We start from the raw sequence: 22,034 nt of genomic DNA, 5'->3' as shown, positions 1-22,034 counted from the left end.
AATTGTGCTGACTGCCAGCAGCTCGATCCTGACCGCCTCAAGGTTGACTCAGCCTGCCATCCTTCCAAGGTGGGTAAAATTAGGAGCCAGATTGTTGGGGGCAAGAGGCTGATTTTGTAAACCACTTAAGAAAGGGGCTGTAAAAAGCCCCGTGAAGCGGTATATAAGTCTTAAGGTGCTATTGCTATTATGTTAGGAAAAGCCCCCCACCCCAAAAAAAGTTTGCAAACCTAGTGAAATAATGCAACTGGTCATTTGCACTTTTGCAAGGGTAGTGGACGAGAGGCAAACCCCAACCCGCATCACACCAGCCAACAACACACATTTGTCTGCAATGGTATATAGCAGGGGTCTCCAACCTTGGCCACGTTAAGCCTGGAGGACTTCAACTCCCAGAATTCCCCAGCCAGCATGAGCTATAAATATGAGCAAGTTGCTGGCTGGGGAATTCTGGGAGTTGAAATCCACAAGTCTTAAAGTTGCCAAGGTTGGAGGCTCTTGACATAGGAAATATACTTCTCGGGGAGAATCTATTCCCAACCTGGTATTTTAGGTCAGGGGTGTCCACACTTGGCCCCTTGAAGAATGGTGGACTTCAACTCCCAGAATTCCCCAGCCAGTATGAGCTATAAACATGAGCAAGTTGCTGGCTGGGGAATTCTGGGAGTTGAAGTCCACCATTCTTCAAGGGGCCTAGTCTGGACATCCCTGGCCTATCCAAGAAGAAGAGGCAAAGAAGGAGACGAAAGATTCGGGGGTGGGGGAAGGGGGCAAGGAAGAGCTTGTTACGGTTACCAGGCGTCCAGATTATCCAGGATGATCCCGTCCTCCTGCGGCCGGTAGGGATGAAGAAATCTCGCGATAGGTAGGTAGGCCTAACAAGAGAAGGCGGGCGACTCATAAAACGGAAGCCATTCAAATCCGACCGGAGGCAGCTCGCGAGTGACTGCGCAGTCGCCTCCCCCACCGCACCCCGGTCCGAAGCCGAGGGGCGGTGCCTCTAAAGAGGTAAGCTTCGGTCATAGAAGCGCGCCCTGGTCTGCAGCCTCCTGATTGGTGCGTCAGAAAAGGGCGTGGCTAGAAAGCCTATAAATAGAGGGGCCGATGGCACCGTAAAGCTTAGAGATGCGGTTTGGATGTTGGGGGGAAGACGAGGGACGTGACGGCTTCTGGTTTGCGGTAGAAGCTGATTTTTCCTCTCAAATACCAATTTAGTGGAAGAGAATTAAAGAGTTTCTCACCACGAGCCCCAATCGAAGCAGCCAGTAACCGCAGGGAATTTTGATTTTGTGTCCCAAACACTAGCGGCCAGGATTTCTGGGTCCCGACGGTAAACACCCTTTTTCACTTGTACAGATAGATCCCTAGACCACAAACACGGGTTAAGAAACGCGGTCGTCTGAATCGGGCGCTCGCTTTTGCGACCCCCGAGTCTTTGCTAAGCGCACTTGGTTGCATTGCTATCCTGCCCCTCCTCTCCCTTCCACGCCCCAATCAGCAGGGCGAAGGGCTGCTTTGCAATTGAAAAAGCGCCGCGTGTAGCCGCGTTTGGAGTGGGATCCACGTAGGGCTGCTGGATCTGCCAGTGGGGCCGGTCTGTCTGTTAAGCATTTAATCCCTCGACCGAAAGCTAAGGGGAGGTAAGATCGGGACGGGCTGGAGTGGCTTAAACTGCAATGCGGTGTGAGCTTAGCGATCCAGGTTTGTAGGGAAAAGAGATTCTGAGCATCTGCGTACCACCCGCTGCCCATCCTAAGGATGGAAGAAAGATCCCAGTAAGAGACGTGGCACGGGTGAAATAAATTCACCCCCAATGGTGTCCCCGGAATGATCCTGTTCCATCCATACAGGATAATGGGGAAAGAGGCTGACTTTCCTATTGCCAAACTCTTGGGTCACTTCCCCCCACTCCCTTCTTTATTTCGATGGACTTGATCATTGGCTAAAGCTAGACTAGAGCAGTGATCACCAACCGGTGGTCCATGAGAAAATTTTGGTGGTCTGCAGAAAAATTATTTGCGTTTTTTAATATTGCACTAAATACTATTTATCTTTTTTTAAAAAAAATCATATTAGCGGTCTGTGGGATTTAAAATTATGAATTTAGTGATCCCTGAGCTCCGAAAGGTTAGTGACCCCTGGATCTGCTTACTAAGCCTGACCCCAAAACCTTACTCCTAAATAATAATGACTTAATTAACTCATTGTTTAGATTACCACTAAACATTGTCCCAAACTATTTGTACCCCCCTCTGGGTTTGTACAGCAAATTATTTTAATACCCTGTTTCCCCCAAAATAAGACATCCCCTGATAATTAGCCCAATCGGTATTACTGCATGGCAATAAGGCCAAGCGCTTATTTCAATATAATATAAATATAAGACAGGGTCTTATTTTCAGGGAAACACGGTAATTTGGCTTACCATCTAGAGTAGCTAGATGTTGAGCGGCATATAAATTGAATAAGTTATGGATGGTTGCACAGTCAGTAAATTATTGTGATTTCAGACTTTCGTTTGTATAATAATAACTGCCCGTTCTTTAGTTGATGTTGGCCTTCACATGCATCTAGTGCTTCCCAAGAACCTAAGATATGATGCCTTGGCATATAAGTAGATATCCAAACACCATGGCCTTTTGTAATTGACAGATGGAAATGTTGTCAATGCACATTTTTTTTAGTGCAAGATTTTTTGGTAGGGCAACCAGTGTGCTGATAACTGCCAGAATTAAATTATTTTTGCTATGGTTAACCAGTTAGCCAGGTGTTTAGACTTGGATTTGGCATTTTTATCCGCCTATCAAGTCCTTCCCAACAACCTGGGATAAGCAGATGTCATTCTTATTTTTATTAATATGTGGCTGCTTGCCATGCTGTGTGAATATAGCCACAAGGAGTTGTAAGGTAGTCCAGACTAGAAGCATGCCCAAATGAACTAGTTCTACTTCATTATAAAAGAATCTTGCAAGTCTCAAAGTAGATTTCTCCCCCTCGCCTACACAGCCCAAGACAATGGGGAAAGTTCTTGCTGAGATGTTTACCATATCCGGTTTTTTTTTGAAGGGATAAACTGCCTCTTATCTAACCCAGTCCCCTGGCTGTGGTTCTTCCCCTTCCCAAGGCTATTCCCACAAACCATTACAGCAGTCTTTATTAACTCCTTTCTTTTTAAGAAATACAGTGGTAACAACAGGAGAATTGCTTATTACTAAAACTCTGTATTCCTGCAACCTTGGGCAAAATGATGCACCATAGGGCAAGCTGGTTCGGCAGTTGCGCCCCTTCCTTGATCGGGATGCCTTGTGCACAGTCACTCATGCGCTCGTTACCTCTCGCTTGGATTATTGTAATGCTCTCTACATGGGGCTCCCCTTGAGGTGCACTCGGAGGCTTCAGTTAGTCCAGAATGCAGCTGCGCGGGTGATAGAGGGAGCTTTGCGTAGCTCCCGTGTAACACCGCTCCTGCGCAGACTGCACTGGCTACCTGTGGCCTTTCGGGTGCACTTTAAGGTTTTGGTTACGACCTTTAAAGCGCTCCATGGCTTAGGGCCTGGGTACTTACGGGACCGCCTGCTGTTACCACATGCCTCCCACCGACCCGTACGCTCTCACAGAGAGGGTCTCCTCAGGGTGCCGTCCGCCAAGCAATGTCGGCTGGTGGCCCCCAGGGGAAGGTCCTTCTCTGTGGGGGCTCCCACACTCTGGAACGAGCTTCCCCCGGGTTTACGCCAAATACCTGACCTTCGGACCGTTCACCGCGAACTGAAGACATATCTTTTCATTCGCGCGGGGCTGGCTTAAATTTTATTGATTTTAAATTATCTACTACTAATTTTTAAATGGGGTTTTAGTTTTTTATATATTTTAAAGTTTTAGGCCAATTATAATAAGTTTTTTAATTTGCATTTTAAATTGTATATTGTATTGTCTGTTTTTACTTTTGCCTGTACACCGCCCTGAGTCCTTCGGGAGAAGGGCGGTATAAAAATCAAATAAATAAATAAATAAATAAATAAGCTACTTTAGAACCAAAGTTTTTCAAATGGGCTAACTTGTATCCAAAATCCAGGATCTATGACTCCTGTGGAATTAAAATCCTGACAAATTTTATAAAACATTTAATGACATAAGCATGATCATAGAGCCGTTTATGACATAATGCAAAATGTATAAAATATTTCCTGTGCTGATGTTTGACTGCTACACAGTTAAGCATGGGCTAAACAGTTTTATGACATAGTACAAAATGTCACAAAACAATTCCTGTGCTGATGTTTTTACAGTTTGACATGGGCTATTTTCATCCCAACCTTTTCAGAGATGGCCGTACAGCTGATATTCTCTCATTTTTAAAGACCTTAAAGAATCTGGTAAAGAAATATCTCTGAAATACCCAAGTGGACTTATTTTCTTGTTGATTTGAGACAATGTTCTGCTGCCCATCCAAGCTGCTTCTTCAGTCTGAGTAGGCAGAGAATTCAGTTGCCTCGGATTTCCGAACAATTTTACCTGGAAGGCCGGGAATCTTCATCAACATATTGCCACACACTTTGGGAAAGTTGGTGCAGGAATGCCCCTAAGAATTTTAGGAGTTGGCATGTTATGCAATTCTCTGCCCACTCAGGTTCTCCTGACCAGCTTGTTCAGATTGAAGAAGTTGCTTGGATGGACAATGAAGCATGGTAAACCAACAAGAAAATAAGTCCAGTTGCCATGGCTCTCATTGCCAGATATCTTTGAAATGTTAATCTAAGGGGGCACAGGTTTTCTAGTTACTGTGTTTCCCCGAAAATAAGACCCTGTCTTACATTTTTTTGAACCCTGAAATAAGCACTTGGCCTTACTGCCATGCGCTCAAAAGCCCAATTGGGCTTATTATCGGGGGTTGTCTTATTTGGGGGGAAACAGGGTATTAGTAATTTTTGGTTAAGCATCCTGCTGGGTGAATGTAACTACAAGGCAGATGTTGTAAGGTCTTCTTTTGAGAAAGACGGGAGTAACAACAGAAGAATTTCTTTGGAATATGCAGTCCTGTGTTTGGTTTCTAAACACAATGACTGATTCCTAAGTTGCCTCTGGAATCTCAAAAAGCAGAATATAAAGGTAATGACCTTCCTCAGTTATGTTTTTCTAACATGTAGTACCCAGCAATGCTATGGACTCCATCCATACATGGATATTCTGCTTGGGCAATATTGTTAAGAGGTATATTGAATATTCTGATGGTTTGCAAATAACATTGTTATATACCAGGTTTTTGAATTGTGACCTTTATATATGAATTGATCCTTCATGTTGTTGTTTTTTGGGAAACACAGTCCTTTTGTTCAATCTCTTCCCAAAATATTTTTTTTTACAAATCATAATGTTTTGCCCTTCCTTACTAGGCATAACTTTCAAGAAATAATAAGCTCACTATATTCATATTGTCACAGTGGATTTGCTATTCTGCAATATGTACAAGACTGTGACTTCAGATTGCCTTTCTCCTATTTTTAGTACAATTGTCAAACATTTTGCAGTTCTCAGTAATTTAGTAATGGCATTTTGGGCTGGCACCACATTTTCTTAGCCTTGCATGAAATAAGTGCCTACCGAAACATCCTATTAAAGAACTATCGAAAGAAAAGGAACTTTATGCTGTTTGGCATCTAGATCAGCCTTCCCCTAGTATCCTGCTGCTTTTAGATTTGGAAATTTAAATCCAACATATTTGGAGGTCATCAGAATGGAGAAAACTGTCCTAATGTATACTCTTCTCTTTTTTTTTCTCCCTGTGCCACAAATTTTATGTTGTTGAAAGACATAATTTAGACAGATTTCAGTTTTTGTTAAATTTGATCCAGACCACAAGCACCAGTAAGTTTTAGTCAACCTAGGAAGATAAAGGAGCTGAACAGCTTTGTTAAGATTCAGTATGTTTTTGACTGAGGTAATGAAGTGAAATGACATTTTTCTCTGTTTCTGAGGTTGTTAATGCCTGACCAAAGTTGGTGCAGTGCTGATCTACCCTGTTCCCTGTAAATAAGACCTCCCCGAAAATATTTAAATGCATGCGCAGCCAGTCCCCACCATTTCCTCTGGTTGCTTGCTGCACAAACAACACGAGGTGGGGAGGTGAGGCCGGAAGGAGGAAGGGGGGGGAACATGCCTGTTGTGGTCTGTCAGCTGCCTACGGAGCTGGCAACGGAGTTGGACAGCCATGAAGCTGAGGTGAGGCCAGGGCCATTGGGAAGTGAAATGCGGACTCCAGAGCCTCCAGTAGTGAGGCTCTGGAGTCCGCATAGTAGTGTGGCAGGAGAACAGGAGGAGCCTGTTCTTAATGCATGCATGAAAAGAGCTGCCAGAAGACAAGAGCAGCTCAAGCAGAGAGGACAACTTGGGAGTAGGGCCAAGAGATGATTGGCTCCTCCCATAAGGCTTAAAACAGACTAGCACCGACGTTTGAGCTTTGCCGGAAAACAACGTTGTAGCTGCGTCTTCTCTTCATCTTCTGCTTCATCTACGTCTTTTTTTGTGTGGCTTCTGGACGTTTGCCAGAAAGGGCCTTTGGCAGTTTGGACCTAATTGGACCAAGGTTTGCGAGATAACTGAGGAATTTTGTGTTGGGAGGCATTTGTTTTACTTTGAGTTGAATGACGCAGGGAATGAAGTAATTCCCAGCTGTTCGAATAAAGTTTGTTTTTTTGTCCACGGACTAAGTTTATTACTACCTACTTGGGCCTGGGCCACGCAGCCCACATGCCCTTACCTAATGGCAGCTCCCGCCACCCTAGCCACTACGCTCCTTCTGTCACGCTAATGGCTGCTGCAAAAGCCATTAGTGAAGAACAGGGAGGCAATGGCGGCGATGGGACATCTGGTCGCAGCGGCGTAGCCAGATTGACGGCATGGTGCAGAGTCCTGGAAAGCATGGCTGGAAGTGCGTGTATGGCCTCGGGCGAACAGCTGACGAGCGGCTGTGTCAGCAGCAGCCATGAGGTAACTATGCTCGTCGCCTCCTGCACCTCAAAAATAATAAGACCTCCCCGAAAATAAGGCCAAGTGCTTATTTTGGGGGTCAAAAGAAAATAAGACCCTGCCTTATTTTTGTGGAAACACGGTAATAGAATAACAGTTGGAAAGGACCTTGGAGGTCTTCTACTCCAAACCCCTGCTCAAACAGGAAACCTTATACCAGAGGTGTCAAACTCACGTTCTCACATTGTCATCACGTGGTAAAGGTGGTAACCACCTTTAAAGCGCTCCATGGCATAGGGCCGGGTTACTTACGGGACCGTCTACTGCTACCGAATACCTCTCACCGGCCCGTGCGCTCTCACAGAGAGGGACTCCTCAGGGTGCCGTCAGCTAGGCAGTGTCGTCTGGCGATGCCCAGGGGAAGGGCCTTCTCTGTGGGGGCTCCCACCCTCTGGAACGAACTCCCCCCAGGACTCCGTCAACTTCCGGACCTCCGAACCTTCCGTCGCGAGCTTAAAACACACTTATTCATCTGCGCAGGACTGGACTAGTTTTTAAATTTATAGGGGTCTTAATTGGTTTTAATATTTATACTATTTTTAATAATTTGGCTTTTAGAATAAGTTTTTTAATGGTTTTCTTAATTTGTACATATATGTTTTTACTTGCCTGTGAACCGCCCTGAGTCCTTCGGGAGATAGGGCGGTATACAAATAAGAATAAATAAATAAATAAATAAATAAATAAATAAATAAATAAATAACGTGACGTATTGCAACTCCCCCCCTTCACTAAATCGGGAGTGGGCGTGGCCAGCACATGACGCATCCGGCCCGTGGGTCTCAAGTTTGACACCCCTGCTGTCCTATACCATTTCAGACAAATGGTTGTCCAATCTCTTCTTTAAAACTTACATTGTTGGAGCAGCCACAACTTCTGGAGGCAAGTCATTCTATTGATTAATTGTTCTCACCGTCAGGAAATTTCTCCTTAGTTCTAGGTTGCTTCTCTCCTTGATTAGTTTCCATCCATTGCTTCTTTTCTTGCGTTCTGGTACTTTGGAGAATCCCCCTTCTTTGTGGCAATCCCTTGGATATTGGAGCACTGCTATCATGTTACCTCCATGACTCAGTAAAATGTAAATATGTGACACTAGGTATTGGAAGATTAGATACAAATAGCTGGATCCAGAAAGATGTTGTAGTTCATCTTCCTATTCTCCCAAGGTGACATCTCTGAACTATTTTTGATAATAGTACTGTTAAGATTGTGATGAATAAGAAATTAAAGAGATGAGGCACATTTTATTTTATTTTTCTTTCAGCCAAGTACAGTTATTGGAAGATAAAGAATCATGGAAGTGCTGCGGCCAGTACTGATAAGAATTGATGGGCGTGTTTATAGGAAAAATTTTATTCAAGAGCAAGCTCACCAACAGGAAGAAGAGGAAGATTTTAATACAGGTATCACTGCTCTACGGGATCGCTTCACTTTTGTTTATATTTTGTTTTACCGCCACCCCATCCCACCCCAATGATTTGACAGAAATTGCTAAGCTGTTCCACTACTTTATTTTGGTTTCCTAAACTAGACCATAAAACCAGGCACGTTTTCCTCTTCCAGTTTTGCCATCTTCTTTGCATATTTGTCAACTTCAGATTGAACTAAACTATAAAATGTATCCATTTCCTCTTCTGAATCAGCAGTTAGAGCAAAAACTTGAATAAGAGTCATATGAAAGGCTAGTGTCAAAGATCTGAGTAATGCACCCATTAAAAGCAGGACTCTTGAGGTAGGCAGATTCCTCTAAGAACATTTTATTAGATACATCATATTGGCACAGCTGGTAGAAACCAACTCTGAAGGTTCCCATGCCAAACCAATTATTACTTTATTACAAACACAAAACTTCCGACTATTCTCTGTGGGGGCTCCTTCCCTTTGGAATGAGTTGCCTCCGGGGTTGCGTCAACTCCCCGACCTCCGGTCTTTTAAACGTGAGCTCAATACCTTTTTATTCCACCGTGCGGGGCTAGCCTAACGAAATTTTAAGGGGGTTTTTATGATGGTTTTATGTTAGTTTTATCTTTGGCCAAATCTTAGAATAAGTTTTTTAATATGTTTTAATTTTTGTTTATATTTATGTTGTTTTATTTCTGGCTGTAAACTGCCCTGAGTCCTTCGGGAGAAGGGCGGTATAAAAATTGAATAAATAAATAAATAAATAAATAAATAAATAAATCAAAATGATGCCTCTGCATGTGGCTATCACCAGATGGAATATGCAGAAATCAAATTGACTATCTTAGAGGTTCAAGGAGGTGGAGAAGTCCAAATTTAGAAGGAAATCCAGCTTAGAGTTGGAGTGCCAAAGGATGCCAATGGACAGATAGTAACTGATTCAAAGAAGATGAAACAAAAATGGAAGGGGTGGAGTGAAATTCTGGGCCATAAAAGTGTCAATATCTAAGATACGCTAAGAATATATTGATCAAGCCCCAGAAAATTCAAAAGATCCAGGCAGTTCAAATAGATAGGAAGATTTATTGCAAGCTTAAGCTCTCTACAAGAAGTTGCGTGAGTAGTTCAGGAATTCCAGAATAGGAATTCCAGGTGGGCTGGACTTAGATTTCTTCTGACCGTGAAGGGACTCATGATTGACTTCTCCCTCAGGCTCAGCCTGGTCATCTCCTACAATACTCCATGCTTACAAGAACCTTTGGTACTAGAAAATGAGGGAATAGAATAGAATAGAATAGAATAGAATAGAATAGAATAGAATTCTTTATTGGCCAAGTGTGATTGGACGCACAAGGTATTTGTCTTGGTGCATACGGTCTCGAAGTACATAAAAGAAAAGATATATTCGTCAAGAGTCATAAGGTACAACACGTAATGATAGTCATAGGGAAACAGTCAATATAAATCTTAAGGATACTGTCGTGCCCCACTCCTCCGCTGACGGCCGGGTCAGGGAAATCCGAATCAGGCGTGCCTCTGCAGCTCTGCCCAAAGTCCTAGCAAAGTCCTCAGAGCAGGCAGGAGACCAGAAAGTGACTTCAGCAAGATAAGTTCGACTTTGCCTGACTCAGAGACTGCCAGAAAGCAGATCCTTTATATAGGCCATGGGGTGTGGCTCCATGACTCAGCACTCATTAAGGCCTGCCCCTCCTTTCCTTCTGTTGCCTCCGCCTATCCAGTCTTCTGATGCGAGGGTCACTCCAATCAGCAGCTGTTGGAAATAAACTTTCCTCAGGCTCACATGCTGTGGAGGAGGGGGAGGGGTCTAGCTGCTCCGTTTGCCTGGGCATGGAGCCAGGGCTGGGGCCGGGGGGTGCTCCCTCCTCTGCAGCCTGCTTGGGCATGGAGCCAGGGCTGGGACCGGGAGGTGCCCCCTCCTCTTCAGCTTGTCTGGGCATGGAGCCAGGACTGGGGCCGGGAGGCATACATTCCTCCGTGTTCGGGAGCAGATAAGAAGGCCCCGGCTGCTGTGAGAGCGGGCAAGACACAACAGATACCAGCAACAAGGTTACAGTCATACAGTCATAAGTGGGAGGAGATGGGTGATAGGAACGATGAGAAGATTAATAGTAATGCAGACTTAGGAACTAATTTGACAGTGTTGAGGGAATTATTTGTTTAGCAGAGTGATGGCGTTCGGGAAAAAACTGTTCTTGTGTCTAGTTGTTCTGGTGTGTGGTGCTCTGTAGTGTCGTTTTGAGGGTAGGAGTTGAAACAGTTTATGTCCAGGATGTGAGGGGTCTGTAAATATTTTCACAGCCCTCTTTTTGACTCATGCAGTATACAGGTCCTCAATGGAAGGCAGGTTGGTAGTAATTGTTTTTTCTGCAGTTCTAATTATCCTCTGAAGTCTGTGTCTGTCTTGTTGGGTTGCGGAACCAAACCAGACAGTTATAGAGGTGCAGATGACAGACTCAATAATTCCTCTGTAGAATGTATCAGCAGCTCCTTGGGCAGTTTGAGCTTTCTGTGGTGGCGCAGAAAGAATATTCTTTGTTGTGCTTTTTTGGTGTCCATTTTAGGTCATGAGATGTGGTAGAACCTATATCAGCACTGCATTCGTTACCAAATCAAAAGACTTCATGAATTGATGGAACATCTTAAGGAGATGACAGATAAGAGAAGAATCAATAAAATTTCTATCTAAACTATGGTAGCAAATCCGGAAAAATGACATAAAGGCCAAGAGATTGTTCATTCTACATATCGATGTAAGAGAGAGAATATGAACTCTCCTAACAGTATACTTAATTTCACAGGCTGGCAGAATATTAAAATAAGGATTATTAACCTTGTCTGTCTGTCTGTCTGTCTGTCTGTCTGTCTGTCTGTCTGTCTGTCTGTCTATCTATCTATCTATCTATCTATCTATCTATCTATCTATCTATCTATCTATTTAATTGCAAGACTACCGCCCACATTCTGTAAATTGTCAAGTGTTTTAGAAATACATTATATAATAAGGAAAAGTTATTTCCCCTCAACTTATCTGCTGAATTGCTATTGAATTAACGTAGATCAGTTTTCACATATGCAGTTTGGAAGATGATTTTTTTTTTCTGGTTGGCAGAAAAGAATAATTGCTATGTGTTCTTTTTCAGCTGAGAATACTGACTATGACAATGAGAGTCACTTTGCTTCCAACCGTCAGCTTTCAGAGGCTGCATCTGTAGCCTCTCTTCTTTTATGCTTTCTTAAATAGACATCTGCATCAGTGGCAGAATCCACTGAAAAGTTTCCCACAGAGTTATTTTGCAGCTCGTACTCAAAAGCAGATTAAAACAAAACACTGTTTGATTCACTACAGCAGCTGCTTATTGAAATGCCTGCAAGACTAAAATGTCTGTATGATGGCTTTAAAAAGAGGTTCACGAAACAAGGTTGGTAGAAGTTCCCTCTATCCCAGGGGTGTCAAACTGGATGCAGACACACCTCTGTGCCCTGTTTTTGGCCTGGACGGCCTCCTGCAACATTCTGTCGGCCAAAATGGGGCATGGGGCCAGGCGAGCGCCCCGCCCCATTTTTGGCCTGGACAGCTTCCTGCAGCATCCTGCCGGCCAAAACAGGGTGTGGAGGGGCCGCACACGCCCCCCACACCCCGTTTTGGCTGCCAGAGGCACAGCAGGCCTGTCCTTTGCTATTTCCAGGCTGGCCCTATGGGCCAGATTTAAGCACCTCTTAGGCTGGATGCAACCTGCGGGCTTTGAGTTTGACACCCCTGCTCCAAGGGTGAAATTTAAAATTTGTTACTACCGGTTCTGTGGGCGTGGCTTGATGGGGAGGTAATGTGACTGGGTGGGCCTGGTGAACTTTTTTTTTTTTTTACTTTTAAAAGTATTTTTTCTACAACCTCTGAGGTTGTAAAAAAAAATGCTTTTAAAAGCCTCTGATGATCAGGCAACTCAGCTGGGATCGCCAGAGGAGCCTTTTAAAAGCATTTTTAACAGCCTCTTCGGCTGAAGAGATTGTAGAAAAAATGCTTTTAAAGGTTTCTGACGATCCCAGCTGAGCTGCCTGATTATCAGAGGCTTTTTTTTTACTTTTAAAATCAATCAGCCGAAGAAAAAATGCTTTTAAAAGTAAAAAACAACAACAACCCTCTGATGATCGCACGGCTCAGCTGGGCATGAGGGGGGAGGCAGGGATTTTTGCTACCGGTTCTCCGAATCACCCGCCACCATCACTACCGGATCGGTCGATCTGGTCCGAACCGGGAGCATTTCACCCCTGCCCTGCTCTATCCCATCCCCTTAACTGAGGTTTTTTTTTACTTTAATTATCTGAGAAATGAGATAGCCTTTGGTGGCTCTACAGACTAATGCAGTCTGTTATTAACACAGCTGCTTGCAATTACTGCAAGTTCAAGTCCTACCAGGCCCAAGGTTGACTCAGCCTTCCATCCTTTATAAGGTAGGTAAAATGAGGACCCGGATTGTTGGGGGCAATAAAAGTTGACTTTGTATATAATATACAAATGGATGAGACTATTGCTTAACACAATGTAAACCGCCCTGAGTCTTCGGAGAAGGGCGGGATATAAATTCAAATAATAATAATAATAATAATAATAATAATAATAATAATAATAATAATAATAACAACAACAACAACAACAACAACTGGACTATCTTGGTAAATGATGTATTATCGGCTCATGTTTTTATAGGTCTTGGAGATGGCTCAGACGAACCCTGTGACGCATTTGCAGTAGAAGAGACAGAAAGAGGATACCAATGTGCTATGGACGTTCCTAGTCCACTATATAAGTGAGTTTGAGGGAATATGATCACAAGAACTGCATGCAGATGGGTATCTCCTGCTCTAATGTTGACAGAAATCACTTCTCTACCTATGCAAAGGTGATAAAGGCTAACAATTCAATCTCGTAGCGCCCTGGCAGCGCAGTGGTTAGAATGCAGTACTGCAGGCTAACTCACTGCTCACTGCCAGGAGTTCGATTCTGACCGGCTCAAGGTTGACTCAGCCTTCCATCCTTCTGAGGTCAGTAAAAAGAGGACCCAGATTGTTGGGGTCAAGATGCTGACATTGTAAAGCGCTTAGAGAAGGCTGTAAAACACTATGGAGCAGTATGTAAGTCTAATGTTATTGCTAGTGCTGTTGCTTACGTAGGGATGTGGGAAATGTTGCAAGCCTGGAATGAGTTGCTAGTATTATAGGACTGCTTCAAAAGACTTTTGTGTTGGTATAGCTCATTTTCAGGTGTGAACGGGCCATTTCAAGTTCTAAATGTTCCATAAGGGAATGTTCTGAATGATTCCAGTTCAGGGGTGTCAAACTCGATTTCATTGAGGGCCGCATCAGGGTTATGTTTGACCTTGGAGGGCTGGGGGGTGGGGGATGGCCATGGCGAGAGTGACATGGGACTCGTGTCAGGGCATCTGTGGTAGCCAAGAGCGAAGGCAGGACTTCCCTGAGACCCTCATTCTCATTATAATCCATCCATCCCATCCTTCCTTCCTTCCTTCCTTCCTTCCTTCCTTCCTTCCTTCCTTCCTTCCTTCCAGAGGTGAAATCCAGCAGGTTCTGAAAGGTTCTGGAGAAATGGTAGCAGAAATTTTGAGCAATTCAGAGAACTGGTAGTGGAAATTTTGAGTAGTTCAGAGAACCAGTTAAATACCACCTCTGGCTGGCTCCAGAGTAGGGTGGGAATGGAGATTTTGCAGTATCCTTCCCTTGCCACGCCCACCAAGCCACACTACACCCACCAAGCCACGCCCACAGAACCGGTAGTAAAAAAATTTGGTTTTCACCACTCCTTCCGTCTGTCCTTCCTTCCTTCCTTCCTTCCTTCCTTCCTTCCTTCCTTCCTTCCTTCCTTCCTTCCTTCCTTCCTCTTTCTTCTTCTTTTCCTTCTTTCCTTATTTTTCCTTCCTTACTCTCTTTCTTTGTCCTTCCTCTTTCCCTTTCTTCTTTCCTGCCCCTCCTAGCATGCTCAAATGCAAAAGGGGAAACATTTCTCCTTCTGCACACGCCCCCCCCCCCCCGAGCTGGTAGAGGGCTGCAGGAGGCTGTCCAGGCCAAAAACAGGGCCCGGGGGGGGGGAGTGGGTGCAGCGGGCCAGATCTAAGCACCCCGCAGGCCAGATTAAGCCCACGGGCCTTGAGTTTGATACCCCTGCTCCAGTTCTATACTTATCACTTAAGTGAGTTCCATTGAGAGCGCTGCACGTCACAGTAAAGCCAAGTTCTTGCGTACCCACAAACAACCAGCATGCCGTTTTCTGTTACCTTTTCTGCCCATATGGAGCAGCTAAACCAACTTTCCTGATTTGTTTGTTTTTAAAAATGTGTTAATCGTAGCTTCCAGCCCTGGTTTGTATGTAATGATGATATTTGGCCGCTTTTGTATGGTGGGGAAGCCCTGGGAGAGTGATCAGGTAGGAAGTGCTAGCAAGTTTGCTTATTTCTAATCAAGTTACAATATTGGAAATTTTGTTATTTTATGGAGTACAGCCACAGCATTCAGTGTGGCTTACATTTAGGAAAAGGATAATAGGATTGCAGCCTAAAACGCATTTAGCATCACATTTTTATGTTGTTTTATAAGAGAATTTGTTGTTAGTTGCGAATTCGTGTCCGACCCATTGCAACTACTCCATGGACAACGTTCCTCCAGGCCTTCCTGACCTCTACCATCTTCTGGTGTCCATTTAAGCTCAATGAGATTGACTTTTATAATAAAATTTATAATATTTATAATAAAAGCTAAATTCTATGAGAGAATTAACAACAAAAAGCTTAAATGGCTGATTTTAACGTAAGTGTATTATAACTTTTTTTTTAATGCTTTGGCTTGTTTGGTTTGGCCTTTGTTCCAAACCACTTAGCAATAGCAATAGCACTTAGACTTATATACCACTTCATAATGCTTTTACAGCCCTCTCTAAGAGGTTTACAGAGTCAGCATCTTGCCTCCAACAATCTGGGTCCTCATTTTATCTACCTCAGAAGGATAGAAGGCTGAGTCAACCTTGAGCCTGGTGAGATTTGAACTGCCGAACTGCAGCTAGCAATCAGCTGAAGTAGCCTGCAGTACTGCAATCTAACCCCTGCGCCACCTCGGCTCAATTTAGACTGCTTAATTTGACGTAGCTTTTTTTTTTATTTTGGCTGTCGTTTCTCACTGTGGTTCTTTTGAGTTCTTTCTGGATGATTATGAGCGTTACAATGAAAGCTTGTTACAATACACTTACAATCTATCCGTCTTTCCTTGCATCGCTCTCCAAAGTCCCCTCACAGCGACCACCGTTTGGGGATGGGTAGCTTGAGACTACAGAAGACACAGCCTTGGTCAACAGTCAAGAGTTTACATGGGAAATATCCATGCGCATCTTTCAGTGAGATTGAGGACAAGCAATCACACAACATGCCAAGACAGCGCACAAAGAATTTTTTTTATTAACTCCCTGGTTTCATTAAGACAATAAAGCCAAGTCTTAACGAAGCATTTTCTCACATACACACACCGTTTTTTTCTCCCACATACTCAGTAAAATGGTACCAAAAAAGTGGTCAGCGAACCTGAGAGGAATGGAGGAAATGAACCGCAACCACCTATTTCTTTTCCCCAACCAGTTTCCTGTCTGCCCGTTTTCCTTTCCACCTCATCTGCCTCACAGTTGTTGCGGAGATAAACAAGTCGCCCTCAATGCGCAATTTTGGCTTCCAGATTGGTTTGATTTCAAATAGGATCCCTCACTGGGCCTATGCAAGACCGCAGGCCCATCCAAGACTACATTTCTCATATTGCTTTATGTTTGTTGGTTTGTTTCCTCTTTTCGTTGTTGTTTTTTCTGAAGCTGCTGCCAATATGCCATGCCACTAAATCCACATTGCTAAATTTATGGAGTCTATCAATTTTACAACCAGCACATAATCAATTACAGCATTCCCTGGCTTTACTTCTATTTCCTCTAATTGGTGGAAGGGGAAAAAAAACCCCTCCACATGCTTCAGCTACCAACTAATAAATAATGGTATAAAATAATTCCTAAAGCTTGAATTTAACGTAATGACTGCCTGTCACAAACTACATTTTGTCTCCCAAGGATTTGGATGTTGTGAGAACTATTGTGCCTATTAAGCTCTTTCATTCCATAACAAGAGAGAACAGTTATTTTTATGACACAGGAAATAATTTAAAACTAATGGAAGCTTTTTAACCTTAGCTCCTTTTTTTAAAAAAAATTTATTTGAATTTATATCCCGCCCTTCTCCGAAGACTCAGGGCGGCTTACATTGTGTTAAGCAATAGTCTCATCCATTTGCATATTATATACAAAGTCAACTTTTATTGCCCCCAACAATCTGGGTCCTCATTTTACCTACCTTATAAAGGATGGAAGGCTGAGTCAACCTTGGGCCTGGTGGGACTTGAACTTGCAGTAATTGCAAGCAGCTGTGTTAATAACAGACTGCATTAGTCTGTAGAGCCACCAGAGGCCCCTTATTATTTCTTCCTAATCCCACTCAATATTTTTTTACAGGTATATAATAGGAAAGAAAGGAGAAACCAGGAAAAAACTGGAGACAGAAACACGAACCTCCATCAGCATTCCCAAGCCAGGGGTAGAAGGAGAAATCGGTAAGATTTTGAGCTTACAAAAATGAATACACTTCTGAGTTTTCATACACAGGTTACATAAAACTAAGAAATAATATATACTACCGTGTTTCCCCAAAAAATAAAGACTCTGTCTTATATTTTTTGGCCACTGAAAAAAGACATTAGGTCTTATTTTTGGGAGGAGGATGTCATCCACTGACTCACCTTACTTGTGTGCATCGGCCGCAGCCACCTTTTTGCTATCAGAGTCCTTCAGGAACTTTTTCGGCCAGCAAGGCTTTCTTGAAGGCCTCTGCAGCTGATAACAGAGCTCTGGATCGATCTGGAGCTCTGTTATTGTCTGCGGAGGCCTTCAGGAAAGCCTTGGCGGCTGCAGAAAAAATGGTCCAGCAAGGCAGGTGTCAGGGTGTGTGAGGTTTGCTGCAACTGTCTGAAGATAAATAGTAGGGTAGCTCCACCCCACCATCCCTACCCTAGATTAATTTTTACCCATGTACCCTGGAGTGCTTAATTAGGGCTTATTTTTGGGGTTGGGCGCATGTATAAAAAAATCAAGCTAGGACTTACTTTCGGGGTAGGTCCAGAGGTGGGTTTCAGTAGGTTCTGAGCAGTTCTGGAGAACCAGTAGCGGAAGTTTTGAGTAGTTCGGAGAACCAGTAGTAAAAATTCTGTCTGACCCACTCCCAACTATTCTCTGTCTCCCAAGTCCCAGCTGATAGGGAGGAAATGGGGATTTTGCAGTAACCTTCCCCTAGATTGGGGAGGGAATGGAGATTTTAGAGTATCCTTCCCCTGCCACGCCCACCAAGCCATGCCACGCCCACAGAACCCATAGTAAAAATATTTGAAACCCACCACTGGGTAGGTCATATTTTCAGGGAAGCACAATATGTGAAAAGAATATTTTATTTTACCATATATGAGATGAGCTACAAAAGGGAAATTAAAGAAAAGAGGATTTGTTTTCCATTCCATGAGATCCATAAACAGAGGCAGTTTTTCATTTCATAGAAGAAGGAATCTTAATGACAATGAAACAGCTGTCATCCAATGTGCATCCTCTACTTCCCAAAATCCTTAATTTACTTGCAGTAATTATTATCCCTTTTTCACTTCTTTTTCCTACCCCCAGTCTACTATAGTCACATATAAAAAAAAACCCTCCGATTTAAGATAACATTCCACCCAAAAGAATCCACATACCAACCATTCATTTAGCAATCATTCAAAGTTATAGACCCGTGATGGTGAACCTATGGCACGCGTGCCACAGGTGGCACGCAGAGCCCTCTCTGCTGGCACACGTGTCGTCGTCCCAGGTCAGATCTCCGTGGCGTTTCTTTCGTGAGCTTCTGTTTCCCTGCAAACGACAAAACAGAAGCTCACGAAAGAAAAAGAGCTTACCTCTTGCGCTGCCGGTGTTGGGATGCCCTGCCTCCCGCCAGCCAGATGGTGGTCTGGTCTCTGCTGCGCATGCGTGCATGTTCGTGCGTGTCTGCGCATGCACATGTTCATGCAGGTATGCGCATGTGCACGTTCACGCGCACCTTTCAGTTTGGGCATGCACTCACACAGTTTAGGCACTCAGTGCTTAAAAGGTTTGCCATCACTGTTTTACACAGTTCTAAATTTTTTTTAAAAAACTTTACAGCCAATTTACAACTTCCATAGTGCCTGGCAGTGATGTGATCTCGATTGCCGTCAATATTGCCCTGTGGTCTTTCTTTTTTTTCTTCTCGCAAAGCAGAGAGATTGGGGAGGAAGGGATTTCCAAAGAGTTTGCTCTTAATATACATCAAAAGCAATGTTGTTCACACTGGCAACCCAGGCCTGGGAACTGTTTGACAAGCTGTGCCTACTGCTTACAATATTCTCTTGAAATCTCTTCCTCTCCAATCTCTCCGCTTTGCAAGAGAGTGGGAGAAAAAAAGGCAAGCTGAAGGCAATCTTTCCTTTACCTCACTTTACACCCCCCCCCCAGAGCAGAGAGATTGGAGAGGAAGGGATTTCAAGAAAATAAACTTTGCTTTTGTACACATCTAAAGCAATGTAATCATACAATTAACAGGAAAGGATCAGGAGCGAACAGTACATACGCCCTCTTAAATCTCTTGTTGGAAACACAGAGCATAGATTAAGGGTCTCCCAACCTTGGCAACTTTAAGACTTGAGGACTTCAACTCTCAGAGTTCTGGGAGTTGAAGTCCACAAGTCTTAAAGTTCCCAAGGTTGGAGACCCCTGGCATAGATCAAACAATGTTGGAATATGACGATCAAAAAGTGACATTCTCTTCTCTAACGACTTACTCCTTCCTGGAGAAAAGCTCGCTCCATGCCTATGTTGTTTTTTGTCAAGTTAGCAGCCATCTTGCTAATTGGGTTATGAGTACAACAAGGACTTACCTGCTGTTGCCTGCCTGCTATTCTTAGATTTTTGGAGCGAAATTGAAGCACATTAGCATTTATCCTGTCCTATTATTTTCCTTGCTTTTCAGTGATCACAGGACAACATCGGAGTGGTGTTATTTCAGCACGGACACGAATCGATGTTCTCATTGAAAGCTTTCGTAAAAAACAGCCCTTCACACATTTTCTATCATTTGCACTCAACCAGCCTGCAATCCAAGCAAAGTTTTTACAATTCAAAGAGGAAGTGTTGGAGAAATGTTCCCATGTAAGTTTTCGTTTTAATATTTGGAAACAGTGGGCTAGACAAAAAATAACTAAACTTTCCTGTCAAGATCGTTACGAAACAGAAAATAACATTTTAAGAAGTCTTGTTTGGCATATTGTTTCTTGTTCCTATCTCGCTTGCTCAGAATTTTCACTTTCTCTCAATCCTCATATCTGTTTTCATTTTGGAATGAGAATATATGGGGAAAGGTGAACCATAATGGAAGTGCCGATAATTATTTTGCTTCCACGAGAGCCTTTGATGATGATGACATCTCCTGGATTGTGTGTGTTTAACTCCTTGACAATAAACAGCAGAAAATTAACTCATTAAGACAAGGATAATATGAGGCGGAGAGTTAATTCAGTGTAGTGATTAAAACACCTGGCTAGAGATTGGGAGACAGTTCTAGTTTTACCTTAATAGCAATAGCACTTAGACTTATATACTGCTTCATGGTGCTTTACAGTCCTCTCTAAATGATTTACAGAGTCAGCATACTGCCCCCCAACAGTCTGGGTCTTCATTTTACTGACCATGTGCCAGTGGGAATCAAATACTGCATTCTAACCACTGCGCCACCACTGCTCTTTTTAAGCACAAAGCCAGCTGGGTAATGTAGGGTCAGTTTTAGGAAAGAGGCAGTGGCAACTAGATTGAAAAGAAAAAAAATTGCAAAGACTTTTCTAGATAATCCTCAGGAGTCAAGATTGACCGGAAGACCCAACATACACTATTGTGGAATGCTTTATTTCTTTGTTGATTGGTTGTTTTCTTCTATTTATATAGCTACCCATCTCTGGATAGCTTAGAGCAGCAATAAAAACAGTGTAAAGGCCATCAAAAAACATAGCAGCCAAGAGACCAAACCAGTATAAACGGCATAGACTAACCACCAACCTTCTAACTCCATGCTCAGGAACCCAACCATGTCTTAAGATCTTCTGAAAGGCTGCCAGGGTTGGGGCCAATCTACCATATTTTTTGGAGTAGGGTGAAAAATCTGGGTGCGTCTTATACTCCGAATGTAGCCCTGCCCAGCTTCTCAAATGGAGGGTTCAGAGGCTGAAAGAAGCTTCAGAAAAAAAGCCCTGAAATAGAGCTTCAGAAAAGAAGCTCCCAAACAGAGCTTCAGAGGCTTTTTTTCTGAGGTTCTGTTTTGGAGGCTTTCAGAGGCAGAAAAAAAAAGCAAGGCACAGAGCTCACAACCAAGGAACCTGTTGCTAAAATTCACCTCTGGGAACAGCTGATTGGATGGTGTTCCGGGAGGCCGATCCACCTGTCAGTCAGCTTTTTCTTATTTTCCTCCCCAAAAACTAAGGTGCGTCTTATACTCCAGTGCGTCTTATACTCCGAAAAATACTCCGATAATATCAGAGGCAAACAGGATTCCTCTGGGCAAGTTGCATGATTATCACTCTCATGCCCTGTACTTCATGGTCCTAGCACCTAAGGACCCTTGAAAAAAACATAGGCTTATATTCCTCCTTTATGTCTTAGTACGGGTGTATGACAACTCGCCACAGCCAATTTACTACAGCCAACTCGCCACAGCCAGCTCACTGCAGAACAATTCACCATGGCCAACTTGCCACAGGGCAATTCAACAATTCAATTTAATTATTTAAAATAGTTAAACATTATTTTAATTTTTGTCATTCAGATTTCAATTTGGCATCCTTTCTTGAATGATTCTATTCTGCTATTTTTTTTTTTATATTAGTGTAACTCCATGGCCTAGGGCCGGGATATTTACGGGACCGCCTACTGCCATCATTAGCCTCTCACCGACCAGTGCGCTCTCACAGAGAGGGCCTCCTCCGGATACCGTCAGCTAAACTATGTCGGCTGGCGACCTCCAGGGGGAGGGCCTTCTCTGTGGGGGCCCCTACCCTCTGGAACGAGCTCCCTCTGGGGCTTCGTCAACTCCCCGATCTCAGGTCCTTCCGCCGCGAGCTGAAAACTTTGCTGTTTCGAAGAGCAGGACTAGCTTGAACGTAGTTTTAAATTGGGGTTTTTAAATCAGGGGTTTAAATGGGGTTTTAAATTTGTATTTAAAAGTTTTAAGGCATCAACTGAATTTAATTGTCTATTCTTTTTGCTGTTTTATATGTATTATATGTTTTCTGTTGTTTTATTGGCTGTTAACCGCCCTGAGTCCTTCGGGAGATGGGCGGTATACAAATACAATAAATAATAATAATAATAATAATATCCCATGGTGAGTGGTCCTGTGGTGAGTTGGCTGTGGCGATTTGTCCCTTGGCGTGTTGGCCAGTAGCAAGTTGGC

The 22,034-nt window shown here is 43.4% G+C and overlaps 2 protein-coding genes across 4 annotated transcripts in view; one reads left to right on the top strand and one right to left on the bottom strand.

Annotated features, from left to right (window-relative positions):
• ANAPC16 (anaphase promoting complex subunit 16) overlaps nucleotides 1-954 on the bottom strand; it is a 32,621-nt gene extending 31,667 nt beyond the window's left edge. The window contains exon 1 of the mRNA XM_058188275.1: nucleotides 796-954. The gene's annotated coding sequence lies outside the window, so the exon portion shown is untranslated. The remainder of the gene's footprint in view (nucleotides 1-795) is intronic.
• Nucleotides 955-1,130: 176 nt separating this feature from the next.
• Nucleotides 1,131-22,034, top strand: part of ASCC1 (activating signal cointegrator 1 complex subunit 1) — a 140,414-nt gene continuing 119,510 nt past the window's right edge. For 2 of the 3 annotated variants that reach the window (XM_058188270.1, XM_058188273.1), the window contains exons 1-5: nucleotides 1,495-1,640; nucleotides 8,288-8,426; nucleotides 13,151-13,250; nucleotides 16,991-17,088; nucleotides 19,566-19,744. In XM_058188270.1, coding sequence (XP_058044253.1) covers nucleotides 8,318-8,426; nucleotides 13,151-13,250; nucleotides 16,991-17,088; nucleotides 19,566-19,744 — 486 coding nt within the window. In that variant the 5' untranslated portion in view covers nucleotides 1,495-1,640; nucleotides 8,288-8,317. Of the gene's footprint in view, nucleotides 1,331-1,494; nucleotides 1,641-8,287; nucleotides 8,427-13,150; nucleotides 13,251-16,990; nucleotides 17,089-19,565; nucleotides 19,745-22,034 lie in introns of those variants that run through there. The other variant, XM_058188271.1, reaches the window with a different exon arrangement.

This window comes from Ahaetulla prasina, chromosome 6, assembly GCF_028640845.1.
Source record: "Ahaetulla prasina isolate Xishuangbanna chromosome 6, ASM2864084v1, whole genome shotgun sequence".
NCBI classification, from domain to species: Eukaryota; Metazoa; Chordata; class Lepidosauria; order Squamata; family Colubridae; genus Ahaetulla; species Ahaetulla prasina.
Note: the sequence above shows the minus strand (reverse complement) of the source record. Positions and strands in the feature narration are given on the sequence as shown.